The following is an 18,924-nucleotide window of genomic DNA, read 5'->3' on the forward strand; positions in this document are numbered from 1 at the left end:
ATCTCTCTCAGTGTGGTCCGATTGAAAAATTTTGGGCTTTATGTAAGGCTGAGTATTCTAAACGAAAAAATATAACTAGGAGACTCTGTAATTTTGCCAAAATTTGGCGTAATATTTCATATAAAATCTCAGAAAGCTCTGGCAAATCTCTTATGTCAGGCCTCAAACAGAAGTTGCGTAAAATTGCGCGTGAAGGTCCAAATTCTGTGATTTCTTTATTTTCATGTAGCTCAACATCTCTTCTCCCACTGACCAATTTCATAAATTTCGTGATATTAACAATTAAGTTATTCACTTGTAAACATTGTCACCTTACTTCTAGCCAGCCTTTAAGACAACTCTAATCAGTTTAAATTTCGTAAAATAAGCAATTTCGTTCACAAATAATACATCCAAATATGAACTTCTCTTTCATTGAGTCTGGTAAAGGCCATTCTTTAATTGTGTAAATAAATTTTTGTATAGAAGTAAGTCAACTTATAAAGATGTCTCATATTGGACTTGTGTGAAGATAAGAGCTGTAAAGTTCGTAGTAAATTAGATAACACCGCATTTTAGGGAAATAGAAAGGGAAAAGAAGAGAAAGAAAAAGAAGGAGAGGAGCGAAAGAAGGTAAAGAGGGAATGAAGGAAAAAACTTATTTCTGTTTTATTGCCTTCTAACTAAAAGGTAAAGTTGTAAAACTTTTTGTCAAATGCTTTTTGCGTTTAAAATAATTTTTTTTGACAAAAAGTTTTACAACTTTACCTTTTCGTTAATGATGAAGACGAAGAAGGCAAAGACGAAGAAGGCGAAGATGAAGGAGGTTAAGATGAAAAAGACAAAGGTGAAGAAGATGAAGAAGGCAAAGATGAAGAAGGCAAAGATGATGAAGGCAAACAAAAGACGAAGAGAAAGAAAAGGAAACAAAGTAATTTTTGTTTTTAATAAAATTTTTATTATTATTATTATTATTATTATCATTATAAATAATTTTAAACAACTACGTCTACGAAAATCTTCGGCGTTTGATGACCCGATCAATATTGTCGTAGACGTAGTTAGAGTTGATACTACCCTCGTTATCAGCATCGGTTTCGTCAGATTCGCTCCGTGAGAACGAATCTAACGAAATAGAGCTACTGTGACTGTTAGAATGAATATAACTGATATATTGAGGTGATGACTTTTTTTAGTAAACAAATTTAAAAGTCAAGTATCAGCTGAAGCTTCATTCATGAGATCAGTCATACTGATGAGACCGTATTGTGAAGGATCTTCTATCATTCCTTCGTGATATGTTATATCAGTTTGCTTAGAAAATCTTCGCTGTCATTGACCATAACACCATAATACTTTAGAATAAATTTTTAATCCTGGTATCAATGCACGTCTATTGGCTATTTTTGATTCAACTAAGACAGTTTTACCACTGGATGTTGGTCCTGCAACCATACACGTGAAAGGGTGTTTGCAAATGAAATGAGACATATTTTATCGAGAAAATCAATTTTTACAATCATTCAATTCATGTTTATATAGATTACATGAAAACATTGAGAAGCAGTTAATTCATCAACTGCGTCAATTTTCCGTTTTTTGTCTTTCTGAACGCAAAGACCATCTTTCATTTCAAAATTTTCTTCCTTCCAGCTTTCTCTTAGATAATTTCGTAAATCTATGAGAGCTAAACCATAGATATTTTTGCCTTTCCATAATGATGGATTGTTGAACTCTCTTTGATCAGCACTGAGCCCATTCCTAGGATATTATCTTCCGGGTCAGCATAAACGATTAGGGAACTGCCAGTTGCTAATAAGCGATGTTGCAAATAACGGCTTCGGGAAAATTTGCTGTAGAGCATATCCGTAGCTGCTTCATAGAGCTGAGTTTGATTTTCACTTTTCTTAAAAACTCTGTAACAAATTCATGAGAAGAAAAAAACCATTTACTTTCATGTTTGAAAGGATGTTCGTCCATTGGAGAGGCCCATGGGTTCTTTAAATCTATAGATGAAACAATTGTAAAAACACCAAGATATTTGCTTCGAAATGCGGAGATATCAGAAGCAGTTTTATCTTGGATTGGTGTTGAGCTTCGAACTATTTCAGTCATGATGATGAATATATTTTTGGAGGAAACAGAAGAAGTCCGACAAGTTAGAGAGGTTAGACGAGTTATGAGAAAAGTTTCATATAAGAAAGCAGAAAACTGAATGACTTATCTCCGATATTTTCCTCTATTTTATACCTACTTGGCAGATCGGAGCGACCTCTAAGCTCCCAACGTGTATTTTGACAAAATAATGTTGCAACACTTTGTATCTTTTGCAATTTGAATTTTTATTGACAATTAGAATAGTTTACAGGTAACAGTTTTTACAATTTATGACTTGTAGCCAAAAAGTCTTGTATTATTTCAAACTATTCTTCTTTTCTCTGACACAGCTCTATAAATCTTAAGAAATCTATTTGTATGCACTTTGTGTGTATACTCTCATGCTGTTATGTTCAATTGTGCGACAGTTAAAGATGTTTTATGACCCTCAATATATTTTTCAACCATTTGACAAAGACGTTTGAAATTAATGGTTTCTAAAGTATTTACAGTCAGTTTTATACCCTTAACTTTTATGGTTGCTTTTCTTGAACCATCTGGTTTTACAATTTCATACCCATAGTTTTTGGGACCAAATTTATCATATTTATTTCCATTACCAATTTCATCGGTCAATTGTCCTAAGTATTCTCCGCATTTTATTTCAGTATCTTCTTCTTTCTCAATGTATACAACAGAATCGTTGTCAAAGTATATGACTCTACCTTCACTAACGCTTTCTATCTTTTGAATCAGGTTAAATAGCTCGAGGCGGGCATATGCTGGGACAAAGCTAGCGATTGCAATATTTGCTTTAGAAGACCTTATCTTTTCTTCATGACCTTCAGCAACTTTGTGTTGTACAAGTATTACAGAGGGGGAAGCTTCGTAGACTCTGTGGATTCCTAGAGTTTCATCATTCCTTAATGAGTATAAATCAACATAATTTCTTACAATTGTTGTCTTCATGAGATTGTCATTCTGAGCGAATTTACCCCATAAACTATTTAACATCACAGGAGTCTAGAAATGCAAAGGCACCCGACTCTACGCATGCTCATGTACTTTAACTTTTTGTGAACATTTCAAATCATTTTGCAGGTTTACTTAATGATTTTGATTTACAATGAATTAACCAGTTAATATCAGGTTTTGAAACATTGAGCTTATTCTGCTTGTTAAAAAGTCTAATTAGCTCAACAAAAATATATATTATTATGAGTTTTTCAGCAAATTTAGGAGATCCCCCACAATTCCCCCACTTTAATCGTACCTGGCTTGGAGATTATAAAAGTATCTCTAAAGTTAATTTTGATGTGAGAAACATGGTAAAAATTGATGATTGGAGCCGCTTCAATCTTAGATTACCAAAAAATAATCAGAAGGCTTTATTGATAGAAATTAGAACTAATAGAAACGAGACAATCCAATGTGATTCAATGTTTTTCTAGCTGATCAAATGAATTCTCATTTCTGTTAAATATATGTGATATTTATCAATAGAAAATTTTGTCCTTTAAAGATCAAAAATGCAAAATTTTATTCTGAAAATCAACAAAATTAAATAAAATATCTTGCAATTGATTGCAATTATTAACTTTTTGAATTTTAGCAAAAAGTTAAAGTACTTGAGCATGCTCAAAATGACGGGTGCCTTTGGATTTCTTGACTCCTGTGGCAGCCGTTGCCTTGGTAAACAAAGACGCTAAATGTTCTTCTGTGATTGGTTGGGTGCCTTTGCATTTCTAGACTCCTGTTTTAACATCAGTTTAGCGATACTGTGTTTACCAGGATTGGTTTCAATGGATTATGGATCTAACTTGATTTCTTCATGTTTTTCATAATGCATGATGTAATTAATTTTATCTGTTTTGATTTCACACCATGCTGACCATTCACTCGACTCTTGTTTTATCGTGAGCCACATATCAACATATCCTGAAAAAAGATTTTTAGACTCTTGGAACTGTAAAACTTGATAAACTTTGATGATTTTATAACCATATGCAACAGCAGTTTTCAATTCGATAGTCGTTCATGTATTGGTTATCATTCTGGCAATATCTTTATGTTCACAGTCTTCCATATTATATGTTAATACACAAGCCTTACATAAGGGAAGGCGAGTTTTTTGTTAGCTTTGAGAGGTAAAACCGGAATATTCAAATCCTTAGGAGGTAGAACTTTACAGTTGACAAAACCAAAATAGCTTGTAATGTCTCTTCTGAAATTTTCTTCTATTAGTAAAGGAGAACCAGCAGGAAAAGAATTCTTTTTAAGCACAAAGGGATATAATAATGTAAAGTCTACATATTTAACTTTTTCGTTGGATTGACACTTATGATAAAACTTTATATTATTAGTTCTACCTCTGAAGAAACTTTCAAATATATCTATAGGGCCAACTTCTTTGATAGCATGACGATGATGTAATCTTTCGGTAAGGTATGGCAGTGTTCGCATCGTGTTGAATTCATGTGCCCATATCTCCACTAATTTTATTCCTTTCCTCTCATAGTAGAAACGTTTTATAAGCAGCTTTGCATATAGATTCCATACTTAACTCCTAACAATGCACATTTATCATCTTGTTGAGGATGGCAAACTGGGCACCCATGAAAGAGGCAGCCATGCAATTCAAAAGCTATTTTCTTCTCAGGTTCATATCCATCAGCATAAAATGGTCCTATTCTGAATTCTCTCAGAATCATATAATTACTTCCTAAAATACGGCGTTGGTAATCAAGCCAAACCGAAGCAGATATAGACTACAATCTTGAAGTGTATCCCTTAATTGGCGTTATGTTCAAAGTTCTTGGTTGTAAAAGACGAGCACGGAAAGTTTCCATCGCCACAGAAGCTAATGTGAATCTTCGAGTTATAGGATTTAGCATTGTTATATTTCTAAATTGAGAAATAAACTTCATCATTGCTGTCGTAAGAATGTTGATATTGGAGAGACAGTATTCTTCGAGCTCTTTTTTAAAGTTGAAATTTTGTTTAAAAGTTTTTCTTGCTCGTACCATGTGATAAAAAGTTTTTCTCATTGCGGCTTTCATTTCATCAGCTTCCAGTATATTCTATATATGGTATTGGACCGTCGTAATCTTGATTGGCAGGAATATTGAAATAATGTGGAAAGAATCCTTTCTTCATTTCGGGTATACTGAATGATTTACAAATAGCACTTAATGGTTGTTGAAGCAAAGACAGAGAATCGATGAATCTTAAGATTTTGCATTCTGATGTACAACAATTTCGATCCTTGCATTATAATTTTAGGAACAACTTTGAATTCCCTTACAAAAAAATCTCTCAGGATGAAATGTCCATCATATCCTTTTTGATTGTGGGCAATGATTCTCACTCAAGCACCTGCTGTTCTAGCTTTTGACGAAATATCATTATAAATATAATCACAAAAGTTCTTCATGCATATTTCTCCGTATAATTTTTGGTATTTCTTACCACAAATTTCACAATCATCACTTCTTTTCATAGTTATGTAATCAAAACATTTATCACAAATAGTACTGGATATCAAAAGATTTGGTACATGAAGAGCCTTATTTGAATCTTGACTTTGTTGCATGGATTCAATATCGTAAAAGACTATTATAGATGGAGCACAATCTTGTTTAATCAGAGCTGCCATTGAAAGGTGAGTGATGAAACAATGTGGAGTTATAGCATATTTTTGCATACATATTTGACAATAATAGACGTCGCAGGTATTCTGTTCTTTAGTGTCATGTATAATCCAACAAGTCTTGCACTTAATTTTCCTTCCGCGTATGTTTAAATCTTTGTGATTTTTAAAGCATTGAATATTGTTCATTTCAATCCTACTCCTACAATCCAAATCTGCAGCTTATTGGTTCATTCGGTTTACATTGTGGAAAAGATGTACAGGAATTACACTCATCTTTGCACAAATGGTTGTCCTTCTTTATCTTCAACCAACAACGTGTGCAGAACTCATCCCATTGCATATATCCTGCAATTGAGGTGATGAGATTGAAATGTGGTGCATCAAGATATTCAAGGATGATCTTCTTTGTAGCATTAGAGCCAGAAAATAACTGCAATTTTGTTTTTGTATCGACAATGATGATTTGCGTCTTTGGTCTTATCAGAATGGAATTTACCTAATGCAATAGCATAATAACAGCAGTACTCATCTTTGTTTTTCACCTGAACAACTGTTAGTCTTTTTGATGATAATTGTTCAATGGGTTGCAGTCTATTCAATCTTCTTAATCCAACGATATTTCTGATAACATTTATTGATATTCCTAAAGCACCACCGTCAATGAAAGCTCCACTCGACTGAGCACATTTTTCAGCACGGGCTAGAAACTCTGTTTTATCAAAGTTTTTCTTTTTGAAATAGATGAAAATTTCTCTATCATCTCTAGGGTTTCTAAATGTGAGACTTGCACAATCGTCGGAAGATGAATCAGAAATGACATCTGTAATGAAACGTTCATAAGCATTGTTGATAGAACCGGCGATGTTCAAAAAATCAACGTTTGCGTCTTTAACTGTATGTGATATTGAAGCTTTGATGGTTTTGGATCTTGTGTGAAAACATCTGTTGTTCTTCCAATCACTTTCAGATAAAATTTGAAAACTCACATCAGATGTTAAAATATAACCGAATCTTGATTAAATACAATCGTCTCGTTGAGTTCGAGAGTTGACAGGCTGAGCACTAATTGATGCATGCACTGGCACTTGTTCAGGAAGTTCAGGTTGATTGAGATTGTTGCGTTGATCCTGTTGCTGACTCAATTGAGGTATTTCGACTTCCTGGCACAGTCTATCCGCTTGGTCATCACTCATTAAAATATCCTCTGGCAATTCACAGTTGATACAGATTTCATTATCTTCAACACTAGATAAAAGAGAATCAAGTTCCAATTCACTATAGTTGGATGGATACTGATATTTACGCTGCATGATGAAAAAGTTGAAATGGGAGGATAAACAAAGAAAAACTAAAGGATGTAAACAGTAAACAAAACTTTAACTGAAAAACGGTGGAATAAAAGTTAACTGGTTGAAATCGGTAGCATAAGTGATTCTGAAACTGATTCATCCTAACCTTTTTAAAGAAGAAATGGATGGATCTCTAAAGACTTGTATTCCAACCCTAGTATCACTTAGTCAATTTTTTGAATTTTAACTTTTTTTCCTTCATTGAGTTTCGCTTTAACTTTGAATCTTTTAGAATAATGCATAAATAAAGCAATAAAACTAAAGTGCATTCTTAAATTTTTTGACTAAAAATCGTGCATTCTTATCCCTTCTAGGCACACAGGCGCTTTTGTTCATTCAACCTTTTCCTTTTTCTCACCGTTTATTTTTTTCAAACTTAAAAATAAAATTGTAAAACTTTTGACAAAGTTTGCGATAATGAAATAAATGTGCAGTCAATAAGCTTTACAATTTTCGCTTTAGTTTTTGAAAACAAAATAATTATAAAACAAGAATAGAATTTTTGTCTTCTTTTCATCTTTTCCTTCTCTTTCTTCATCTCCATTTGTTTTACTTGGTAACTTTTTTCTTTGTCTGCTTTATTTTATCTTTAGCTTCTTTCTTTCTTTCTTTTTCTCATTTTATTCACCTTTGCCTTCTTCATCTTTACCGTCTTTTTTTTGTTGGCCTTTCTTAACCTTCTGCATCTTTGCGGTTTGTCTTTTGTTTCCCTTTCTTACCCTTCTTCATACTTAGCCTTGTTCTTTTGTTTTCCTTTCTTACTCATCTTCATCTTTACCTTTGTCTTTTCTTTCCTTTCTTAACCTCCTTCATTGTTTTATTGCTCTGACCATCAAAGGTTCAGTTAACTCTTTTGTTTGAGGAATTTTAGCGACTTCAACTTTGACCCTCAGAGCAATAAAACGAGCGAAAATAAGTTTTCCCTTCATTCCCTCTTTTACCTTCTTTCGCTCCTCTCCTTCTTTTTCTTTCTCTTATTTCCCCTTTCTCTTCCCCCTAAAAAGTCACGTGATATACTGGCTGAAAGAGGCTCCTCCTCTTTCAGCCTGTATATCATACCTACTACTAATGTGCAATCGGGATCAGTCAAAACAGTGCCACCATCATTTGTACCGCCTCACTGTTGTAATAATTGTTGTTTCACTTGTTGCCCAGTAATAAGACACCAACTGCAACATCTTTTTAACCGGATCATCAATTCCAACAGCAACATCAACTATATGAATGTTCTGAGTGACCGAGTTTTGCCCGAAAACCATCAAAAATGTAAGTTAATTTACTTTTATAATGTATATTAGTTCAATACGCTGATACATTTACTTATATATTTATAGTGTTGCTGGCCAATAATTGCGAGAACGAGTGAGGCATGCAAAAGACTATCTTGAAAATATCAAAAAAGGTTTGAGTGCAGTAGGAGTAGCTTTTACCTCTTCACGTACTTCCATATGGTCGAGTATATTGTTTGGAATTTCAACGACTGTTTTTTCTGTAATCACGTTTCCTAGGCTACCTTGAAAGATTTTGTTTTGTGGTTCTGCTTTCAGATGATTGATTTCATTTGATAATGCAATTTTCATTGTATCAGGCAAATTTGAGTGAATTATCCTATCAGTCACATTGGCTCTTTGAGTCGAAGGAATTCATCTTCAGGGATCAAGACTAAACGAGTAACCGTATTCATTTCAGGAATTTTTCAACGAGTGTAGGTGCTAATAAAACGATTGAAATTCATTGGAAGTGGCCTTCAATGAATTTAAATCGTTTTTACTTCCTGCCTTTTTCTTTTTCTCTTTCTTCTCTTTCTTCAGCAGCCTTCTCTGGAACGCTGTGATAGCACAACTTGAACTTAGACCTAGAAAAAGTTCAAGTTGTGCTAGCACAGTGTGCCAGAGTGGGCTGCATATAGTCTACTTCCATCATTGAGTGGTTTGTAGATTTACATCAAACCCTTGCACAAAGTTTCAACAGATCTAAATCTAAGTGACGGAAATATTGGGTGCAAAATGAAGCCATTTATTCCCAACGATCAACCACATCTCAAAAAAATCAATATCGAAAAGATAGAAATTCTTAATGAAAAATCATCGTCAGAATAAGAAATCCAAAAGTTGGAACCTTTAGCTTTTGTCACAACAAAGTTCATTTGGAATAAAACCTTTCGTTAAACACATCCAAATATTTCATTCCGATTGAGAGATGTACCTTTGTTGGTTGTAAGGGAATAAAATTGATTCCCTTTTTCGAATTAAAAATATCTCTGATAGCAATCTTGATAGCAAATTATGTTCGTAGTTTCAACATTGGTCTCATTTTGTACATTTGAGACACCAGACTTTTTCACAAAACTCATTACTCGAAAGACGCTTCTACATAAGCTCCTAAAATGTCTTGATTCAGGAGTTTGCAGCAAAATCCAAAACCCAAAGCGGCAACCTAAAAAGACCTGTAAAGGCATTTTGCAAGTATTTTTGATAGATTATAGCATGAAGCATAGCTTCAGGCATAGTCGCACACTCTATTCGCTTTGTAAGTAACCAGGATTGAACAAAACAATGATCTTCAATTATGTACGGTATTGGGCGTTTTTCCCTCTTGACGGTCATTTGTAATAATAACTCGAGACTCATAAGTCAGTTCTTATATTGGTGATATATGATCAGGGAGACTAGGAATAATTGAAGAATCATAGAACTTGCAAGGTAGTTCCATTTCGCGTTGTGATTTGCACATCCGTCATATCACTGGTTTAATATTATTAACAGCTTATTCTAACAATTGTAAGTGTTGAGATATTGAAAGGTACAAACTTGAAAATGTTTCATGGCTTAAATGGCTCATGATCAACCATTTAAGAATTTTGTTATACATTTTATACTGTTATACTTTTACACTGTTATACAGTATCTCATTTTAAAGCCAAATTTTGGTTTGTTCTTATTAACAACTTATTATGCAGGGCTAGTCAGTCTCATTTACTTCACGTTTTTTCAATATCGCACGAACCAAACACCAATCTCAAATCTGCAACTGAAAATCTGAGTAAATAAAGACTGTGAAAACTGTTGATCAAATTTATTATAAATTTGTGCAAATTATATTAATAATAGATTTTATTGTCTTGAATTAGCTTAAGCAGACAGTGTTTTTGGCACAATCTAACCGTGGCTTTAGTTATCCAGTTAACCATCAAAGTTCATCAAATGAATGTGAGTTGAGTTCAATCAGAGCAATCAGTAGATAGTTGGCTGTAAAAAATTGATTGATTGCTCTAGAGAAGAAAGATTTTGATCAAATTTGGGATGATTATGATCGTATTCATCTGCGAAATTTTGCAAGGAATTTTCAGAGCGATTCAGATGTAAAGAAGATTTGGTGAATAAGGTTTTGAGGACTTCAATGGTTGAAGCTGTCATAAAGGATAGAAATGTGAAATTGTTTGTTAAGAGTTTGTGAAATTTAAGGAGTTGAAGAGCTCAACTTTGAAACTGAATTTCTTGACAATATTACGACTGTCATACTCACAAACGCTTTATAGAGATGGGTAGACGGAATTGAGTAATCAATAAGATATGCTAAGAAACCGTTGACGGAAAGATGGCTTGAAAATTCGAGCATGAAATCCCTTTTCTCGAAAAAATGGACACCGATACAACAAGTGCAATTTTACCTGATTTACACTTACCGCTACTCTTAAGTATCTTGATAACATAGAGATAGATACTACTTGTTGATGTACTCAACTTGCCCGCAGCTTTACTGGTTATCAGTTGTTTCTACTTGAAAGCTGTTCAACAACTTCAAGTCACTGACTTTACCTATTCCATACTAACTGTTTGATTTTAATTATTTTGTGAATCTACAGATTTTAAATATTAAAAATGAGGATCTGTCAATTCTTGACCAGTCGTTCAACATTGTCATCAATTCGGCAGTTGAGTACCGGTAATGCAAAAGGATCAGATGTTGTTATTGTTTCTGCTTTACGGACTCCAATCGGTTCATTTAGAGGTTCATTATCGCAATTGAGTGCTGCCCAAATGGCAACTCAAGTTATTAAAGCCCTAATCAGCCAATCAAAAATCAAACCAGATCAAATTGATGAAATAATTATGGGTCACATTTTAACACATGGAGGAGGACAACATCCTACTCGGCAAGCTGTAATTAACTCAGGCCTTCCATCATCCACTGTTACATCTACAGTTAACAAATTATGTGCCTCTGGAATGAAGTCAATTATGCTTGCATCTGGTTTATTGTCTCTTAAACAGGCAAATATCATGATTGCTGGGGGCATGGAGAGTATGTCAAATGTCCCTTTCTTATTGAAAAGAGGTGATGCCAATTATGGACACACTCAACTATATGATGCTCTTTTATCTGATGGGTTAATTGATGCATTCCATCAAATTCATATGGGAAATTGTGGTGAAAATACTGCCAAAAAGTATGGTATAACTCGAGAGGATCAAGATAAATTTGCAATTGGAAGTTATGAGAAGAGTGCTGCTGCAGCTAAAGCTGGTTTATTTGACAAAGAAAAGATCTCTGTCACTGTTCCTGACAAAAAAGCCGGAACCAAAACAGTCAGTGAAGATGAAGAATATCTTAAAGTAGATTTCAGTAAAATCAGTAGCTTGAGAAGTGTCTTCCAAAAAGACGGAACCATTACAGCTGCTAATGCCTCGAAATTGAACGATGGTGCGGCTGCTTGTATCCTGATGAGGGCTGAAACAGCTCAAGAACACGGTTTGAATCCATTAGTCAAAGTTGTTGACTACGCTGATAATGAGTTAGACCCAATTGATTTCCCTGAAGCTCCAGTTGGTGCCATTAAGAAATTGTTAGCTCGCAATGGCATCAATAAAGACGACGTCAAAATGTGGGAAATTAACGAAGCATTCAGTGTTGTTCCTCTGGTCCATGTTAAACTGCTCGATCTAGATCCTAGTAAAGTTAATATACATGGTGGTGCCGTAGCCTTAGGTCATCCTGTTGCTGCTTCTGGAACCAGGATTGTCGCCCATTTAGCTCACACTTTGAAATCCGGTGAATATGGTATTGCTGCTATCTGTAACGGAGGTGGTGGATCTTCAGCTATGCTTGTTCAAGCTCTTTAAATGAGTCTTCCTATTCCAAATTACTAGTTTATTGACTATTTAATTGTGAATTCATTCATTTCCACAGAGAACACATTCAATCTACATGTATATTACTATTACTATGTATTATATTTTACACTACTATTAAGGTTTCTTAACTTTAAAAAGTGTATAAATTTGACTTTTAGTCTAATACGAATTTTCTATTATAAATCATGAAAATTATTTGCCAAACTATTGATTTGTTAACAATTATTATATTGATAGAATTCATTGATGTTTTTTTGTAAAATTGCTACGAATTGCAATGAGTGAACATTAATAAAGCATTCAATGATCTTAAGAAATTAAGAAAATTTATTTCTTTGATAACATGAAAAGCTAAATTTCGTATAAAGTTTGAGATGCAACAAAAATATTCCTCGTCACAAAAATAAGTTGAATTCGTCTAAAGTTAGACAATTGAAAATGAGATCCACATTTGTACGGGGCAAAATTTAACCGACTAGATTGGGTTTGTAGAATCAGGACCATCATCCTCACCAAGCTTTGAGGAAGCTTCAGAATCAATATTTCCAGAAAGACCTGAATTAGGATCTGGTAATTCATTTCCTTTGATATGCAAGCTGGGTTGTTGTCTTTGGTCATCTGCAATAATATCATTGCCTTGGTTGCTCAAAGCTCGATAAACACTCAATAACGTGATAATAGACAAGAAAGATCCAATAGAGAAAGTACCAAACAGTGCACTCGTTATAGGCCAGTTAACCATCATATACCTATGATGAAAATAATCAATATTAATAAATGATAATTTATCCTGTGTGTTTGACATACCTTAGACCCTTAAGATTAGCCTTGATATTCAAAACTGCTGAGTAGATTTGGATCTGTCGAGCTGTTATGAAAAAAGTAAAAAGATAATTTAAATTTCACACATTTTACCAACGAACAGCGAATACAAGTCGACTTACCTTCTAAATAAATCATTGCTTTCGAAGCTGATCCATGGCCAGGTTGAAGTGAATCCGAATACTCGTTCGTTAATGGCACCGTAAGATGTTGAGATTCTCCGGTGAACCCAGTAACAAGCCATGGCCAATAACAGATGATATTAATAATTCTCAAAATTGGTGATTTATAATATAAAATACTTGGTGAAGCTGTGTTGAGTAATACTTGCTCCTTTTCATCCATTAACTTTAACCTCACCATGAACATTCCCTGACTCCAATTAACATCAGATTCTGGAACATTCATATCTACAGTGAATTGATACGATTGTCCTCGAGCAAAAATTGATGGAGTCTTGAAATCGTGTAAGGCAACTTCAGCATAAGGATTAAGACAGTCGTCTTGGCACCGTGAGTCAAATTGAAAGTTAATATTCCGAGTGTGACTTATTTTAGGTATATAGAGGAAGTAAAAGGTTAAATAGATGAACATGGATGACCAACATATTAATAAGAAGGCTATGAAAATGAAAGTTAACCGATTAAAAGTATTCCAAAGAAAGATGATTATTTTAGTTGGGGAGAAGATTGTAAACAAAGGCCACTGTACAGTTTTAGGCTCTTCAATCGTTTTCCCAGACATGGTAACCGAGTGATTAATCACTTAATTAGTTAGCCACCAAAGATCAGAAGGGTTCACATATTAAAATGAAATCTAAATCAGAAAAAAATAAGAAACACAGTTGTAAGATTGACAGTCTTCTATCTTGAGAGAAACAAAAAACCAAAACAAGGAAAAATTGTTCACAATTGATCATTGAAGGTTAAGTAGGAAACTAGTTTTCATCTTACCTTTTTGTATCGGTATCAGCTTTATCCTTTGAATTATTAAGTTTCACTTGGAATTAAATTAGGAAAATTAGCATTTTAAAACATTCAATTACAATCGTTTGAAAAAAATGAAGTCAAACCAAATATTTGTTTTCAGTTACAGTTAGGCATGGCTGACTGGTTACAGCTGATTCTTGTGTACCAGTTCTTTTATTGTTTTGGTTTCTCATTCAAACTTGTTTCAATCGATTTCTTCCATTAACTAATAATAAAACCAAATTCAATTGTAATTTGAGTCAATTTGATTGTTAATTCTTTAAAAGAACAACCAGAGAAGTAAAAATCCAATTAATTGGAACTGTGAACGGCTAGAAACATCCCAAATAATTTCAAATTGTATTCAGGTTATTGATCTGTTCCAATTGTATTTGATTACATGGAATTTTTGATTTCCTTCCTTTAATAATTATACCAAATTATTTGTCACTAGATTAAAATCGCATTAATTAGGATCCTGAGTAGACAATTGGACCTTAACAGCATACTAGATCTATTGTTGCTTTGATAACGTAGTGCTACAATCTGATGAGATTGAAGAGGATTATTTGAAGAATAGGAGAAAGTCTGAAATGATATCAAACTAGATTAAACTCAATTGATCAGAGTTAATTGCAACGTTTCCAACACCAAGGTCAAAAATTATTTCATAAGATTCAAAGAACATCGAGATAAAGTTGAGATTGACTCACAACAGAATTTTGCCAGTCAACAGAATACGAAAAATGTCCAACTACAATTCAAATATTGTCCAGATACAAAAATAAATTGTCGAAATATTGTGATAAAATTATTCAATTTACTCTATACATGAGAAATTTAGAACATAAATAATGTTTAAAAATTGATTTAATTCTGGAGGCAATTTTTTGAAAAGATTCCTAAAAGTATTTTACATGAAATGATAAATAAACATTATGAATAATTTTCAATTTAAAGCACAAGTAATTACACACTCTGAGTTATCAGATCAATTTATTTTATCAATTATCAATTCAGTTGGTGATCATAATCTAACAAGAAAAAACCTCAAAAAATTTTCACACTCACTGAGATATTTACAATTCAAGCTGTTTCTCTGTCAAGCCGTCTGTCTTCATTTTTCTCACTTGATACAAGCTTATGACTCTTTACTTGTTTGTCTGTTATTAAATAATTGATTTACTGTGCCTTTAAGATTTATAATTGTTTTAATTTATCAATTTGTTACAGTTTTATTTCCACAAAATGATTAGTAAAGTGTTCAAAACTGTTTCCCCAACTTCTATCAAATCAATACGGTATTTGAGCATTCAAGCTGCAAGTAAACCTGATGTTGTTATTGTCTCTGCGCTTCGGACACCAATTGGATCTTTTAGAGGATCTCTGTCTCAATTAACTGCTCCACAATTAGCATCTCAAGCTGTGAAAGCTTTGATATCGCAATCAAACATAAAACCAGAGCAAGTAGATGAAGTCATTTTGGGTAATGTTGTTGGTGCTGGAGCTGGTCAAGCACCAACTCGCCAAGCAGTCATCAATGCTGGTTTACCACCGAAGACAATTACAACAACTATCAATAAAGTATGTGCCTCAGGAATGAAGTCAATCATGTTTAGTGCTTCATCACTTGCCCTTTTCCAAACCAATATTATGATTGCCGGTGGAATGGAGAGTATGTCTAATGTCCCCTTTTACCTGAGACGTGGAGATGCAACTTATGGCAATGCTCAGCTGATTGACGGTATCATTCATGATGGTCTTTGGGACTCTTTCCATCAAATTCACATGGGTAATTGTGGTGAAAATACTGCCAAAAAGTACGGTATAACCCGAGAGGATCAAGATAAATATGCAATTGGAAGTTATGAGAAGAGTGCTGCTGCAGCTAAAGCTGGTTTATTTGACAAAGAAAGGATCTCAGTTGCTGTTCCTGACAGAAAAGCTGGTACCAAGACAATTACTGACGATGAAGAGTACCACAAGGTAGATTTTAATAAAATGAGCAGTCTGAGAAGTGTCTTTCAAAAAGACGGTACCATTACAGCTGCCAATGCTAGTAAATTAAATGACGGTGCTGCTGCTTGTCTTTTGATGAGATCAACAACTGCAACAGAGTTAGGCCTTAATCCTTTGGCAAAAATTGTTGATTATGCTGACAACGAAATAGAACCTATAGATTTTCCTATTGCTCCAGTTGGTGCTATGCAAAAGTTAATGGATCGTAATGGTTTGAAAGCCCATGACGTTGCTATGTGGGAAATCAATGAAGCTTTCAGTGTCGTTCCCTTAGTAAACATTAAAATTCTTGGTTTGGATCCTGCAAAGGTTAATATGAACGGTGGTGCTGTTAGTTTGGGTCATCCAATTGGAATGTCAGGTGCTCGAATTGTCAATCATCTTGTCCATAACTTGAAATCAGGGGAATTCGGTATCGCATCAATTTGTAATGGAGGTGGAGGAGCATCTGCCATTCTTATTCAAAGAATTTAAATAAACTAATTCCCGGAGTTTCGATGATTAAAACTTTTGGAAATATATTTTCGGACACCTTTAAGATACATTATTTTTACGTAGTGCCTTTGATTTGTTAAGAACCAATGTTTTCTAAACTCTTTGTTGAACCAAGATGTTTATATCAATTATTAAATCATGATCTGTATCTCTTGATGCGATAAAATTTTATTTCAATTGGTGGTAGTAAAATACAAGTGTTAAAGTACTTTTTATTCAAACACAGGCAAAGCTCGGATTTAATTGAATACTCAACTGACTGTGAGATGAGATATTATTTTTATGCATTGATAGTGCATAGTGATAATTATCATGAGCAATAATCATTTGTTGATTGTTAAAGATTAATTAAATACGATATTTTACTAACTGGAGTTATAATAACCGCCTTGAGTTAGCTGAACGCAAGCCCATCCTCTATTGAGTATTTTTTCTTCATGGCAGATGGCACATTACTCTTCCTTTTTGATTGGTCGAGTTTGTTTGTGTTGAAATTTAAACATGATATTAACGATTAAATAATTATGAACAAATTTCTTGATTATTACTTATAACTTTATTGATTTTTCAAGTGTTTTCAATCCAAATAATGACTTTATTGCACAGAATTTCATCTCTTGGATTGGAATGGATCAAAAGTTTTTTGGTGTCTCTTTTTATAGCGAACCACCGATTGGTAATTTGATATTGGATCAAGTTCCCAGACTGATTGATGAACGGCTCAAGATTCTCAGAATATTAGTGTCTAATCGTGATGACTACTCAACAATCAAAGGCAACCCAAACTATTATGCAACTTTGAAACAAAATCTCATCGACACAAGTAATGGTGAAGATAATTTCTTCAAAATCTTATCAACTAACCCGACGCTTTGGTCTAAAAACAAAAAAGATGCTCTTTATCGTGATGAAGTGTCCCATTTCCTTCTTCGCCTCTACTACTCTCTTGATGAATCAATGACACGATGGTTTGTGGAAGTCGAATGTGAACTGCTGCGATTCCGATTAATGGATGAAGGTGTTAGACACAAAATTGTTGACTTTGTTTATGCAAACAATCTCCATGAATATCAAGTCATTAAACTGGACGGCGATGCCTGTCATTATCGCAAAGTGATTAACCGTTCTCACAAAAAGAGCAGAGATGACTTTCTTTGCTATAAAAGTTTAAAGTTCCTAAGAAACCAGATCGATGATGAATTTGAAGAAAATGAACATGGTGTCAAGTTCAAAAGTTATGCCACCAAACCCGGAATCATGTTTAAAGTGAAGTTTGAAGATGCCTTGGAATTAATTGCTTCTAGACGAGTTGTTCCTTACAAAGGAAATGTCCTAGTCACTGGATATCAAATGGTTCCTATTGTTTGTCAACGGTTCAAGAAAGAAATGTATACATCTATGAGGACGCTAAGAAAATCTCTAGCAGATTTGGATGAAAAACGTCGGTTGATCCCAATCATAGAGAATGCTCATAATAGACTAATTGGGTCAGTTTCTTCAATAAGAAAATTTTTACCAACCAAAGATAGCAACATGTCAACTTTACAAATTGTTAACTCTTTGGTGGATCAATCGTTTCCACCTTGTATGAATAATATTCATCATCGATTGTTACAAAATCATCATCTTCGACATTACGCTCGGTTGCAATATTGCCTATTTTTGAAGAGTTTAGGTCTTCGTTTGGAGGAAACTACCGAATTATTGAGACAACAATTCACACATCGAATAACTGTTGAGAAGTTTAATTCTAAATATGGATACTTTCTCCGTTATATTTATGGAAGAGAAGGTAAAAGACGGAGTATTAGCTGTTATAGTTGTGCAAAAATTATCAACTCAATCACCACTGGACCTAAAGATTGCCATGGTTGTCCTTTTAAAGAGTTAAACCGCGAAAATTTGACAAGTTTTCTATCCAAATCAAATCTACCAGAAATCTTGATTAATTCGATAGTACAAAATTCAATTGATAAACAATTTAGAGAAGCCTGTACAAAGTATTTCAATTTTAAAAACCCCAATTCTGATCTGGATGAAATTATTTATCACCCAACACAATTTTTTCAACATAGTCGTAAAGCTATTTTAAAAACTATGACTTCATAAATTGCATTTGCCTGATCAATGATTAATTTTGCACAATTTTAGATCACTAAATCTAATGCTTTTTTATCAAATTTACAATTATATCTGTGCTTGATCCTCTTTTTTCCACATGTTAATGTTTTCCCGTCCAATCAATAGATCTTCGATTTTATTTGATTAAAATAAATTGAAACAAAAGCTTATTTCTAGTAATTTTAGTGAAATCAATGAATAAAGTACTTTTCCTTGCTTAAAGAAAGAAGATGAATTGCAATCTAATTTGCAAAATTTGACAAAATGGAAAAATCGAAGAGAAAAAC

At 33.7% G+C, this 18,924-nt stretch overlaps 3 protein-coding genes and 1 pseudogene across 4 annotated transcripts; 3 read left to right on the plus strand and 1 right to left on the minus strand.

Moving 5' to 3' along the window:
• The first annotated feature begins 10,828 nt into the window (after positions 1–10,828).
• Positions 10,829–12,529, plus strand: LOC107367724 (acetyl-CoA acetyltransferase, mitochondrial pseudogene; annotated as a pseudogene). Its single transcript, XR_001569958.3, has one exon. The product of XR_001569958.3 is annotated as an acetyl-CoA acetyltransferase, mitochondrial pseudogene (transcript).
• Positions 12,522–14,131, minus strand: Seipin (lipid droplet biogenesis associated protein seipin). Its single transcript, XM_015935490.3, has 4 exons — positions 13,988–14,131; positions 13,157–13,850; positions 13,020–13,080; positions 12,522–12,961 (listed from the first exon to the last, which is right to left on the minus strand). Exons 2-4 carry the CDS (start codon positions 13,776–13,778, stop codon positions 12,688–12,690), a joined length of 957 nt encoding a protein of 318 aa, XP_015790976.1. The 5' UTR covers positions 13,779–13,850; positions 13,988–14,131; the 3' UTR covers positions 12,522–12,687.
• Positions 14,132–15,131: 1,000 nt separating this feature from the next.
• LOC107369089 (acetyl-CoA acetyltransferase A, mitochondrial) lies at positions 15,132–16,664 on the plus strand. The gene has a single exon (XM_015937005.3). The coding sequence runs from the start codon at positions 15,251–15,253 to the stop codon at positions 16,493–16,495; it is 1,245 nt and encodes a 414-aa protein (XP_015792491.1). The 5' UTR covers positions 15,132–15,250; the 3' UTR covers positions 16,496–16,664.
• A 323-nt stretch (positions 16,665–16,987) lies between these two features.
• Positions 16,988–18,807, plus strand: LOC107362327 (DNA primase large subunit). Its single transcript, XM_015929367.3, has one exon. It carries the CDS (start codon positions 17,144–17,146, stop codon positions 18,623–18,625), a length of 1,482 nt encoding a protein of 493 aa, XP_015784853.2. The 5' UTR covers positions 16,988–17,143; the 3' UTR covers positions 18,626–18,807.
• Positions 18,808–18,924: the final 117 nt, after the last annotated feature.

Source organism: Tetranychus urticae, chromosome 2 (assembly GCF_039701765.1).
Source record: "Tetranychus urticae isolate SD_2017Ah chromosome 2, NJAU_TeUrti_SD_1.0, whole genome shotgun sequence".
In the NCBI taxonomy this organism is placed as follows: Eukaryota; Metazoa; Arthropoda; class Arachnida; order Trombidiformes; family Tetranychidae; genus Tetranychus; species Tetranychus urticae.

Excerpts from the sequence above, each read along its gene's own strand:
- LOC107369089 (XM_015937005.3), top strand. The coding sequence starts at position 15,251 with ATGATTAGTAAAGTGTTCAAAACTGTTTCCCCAACTTCTATCAAATCA.
- Seipin (XM_015935490.3), bottom strand. The coding sequence starts at position 13,778 with ATGTCTGGGAAAACGATTGAAGAGCCTAAAACTGTACAGTGGCCTTTG. Across the intron at positions 13,081-13,156 it reads AGCAATGATTTATTTAGAAG|CTCGACAGATCCAAATCTAC; the intron begins GTAAGTCGACTT and ends TTTTCATAACAG. Across the intron at positions 12,962-13,019 it reads GCTAATCTTAAGGGTCTAAG|GTATATGATGGTTAACTGGC; the intron begins GTATGTCAAACA and ends TTTTCATCATAG.
- LOC107362327 (XM_015929367.3), top strand. The coding sequence starts at position 17,144 with ATGGATCAAAAGTTTTTTGGTGTCTCTTTTTATAGCGAACCACCGATT.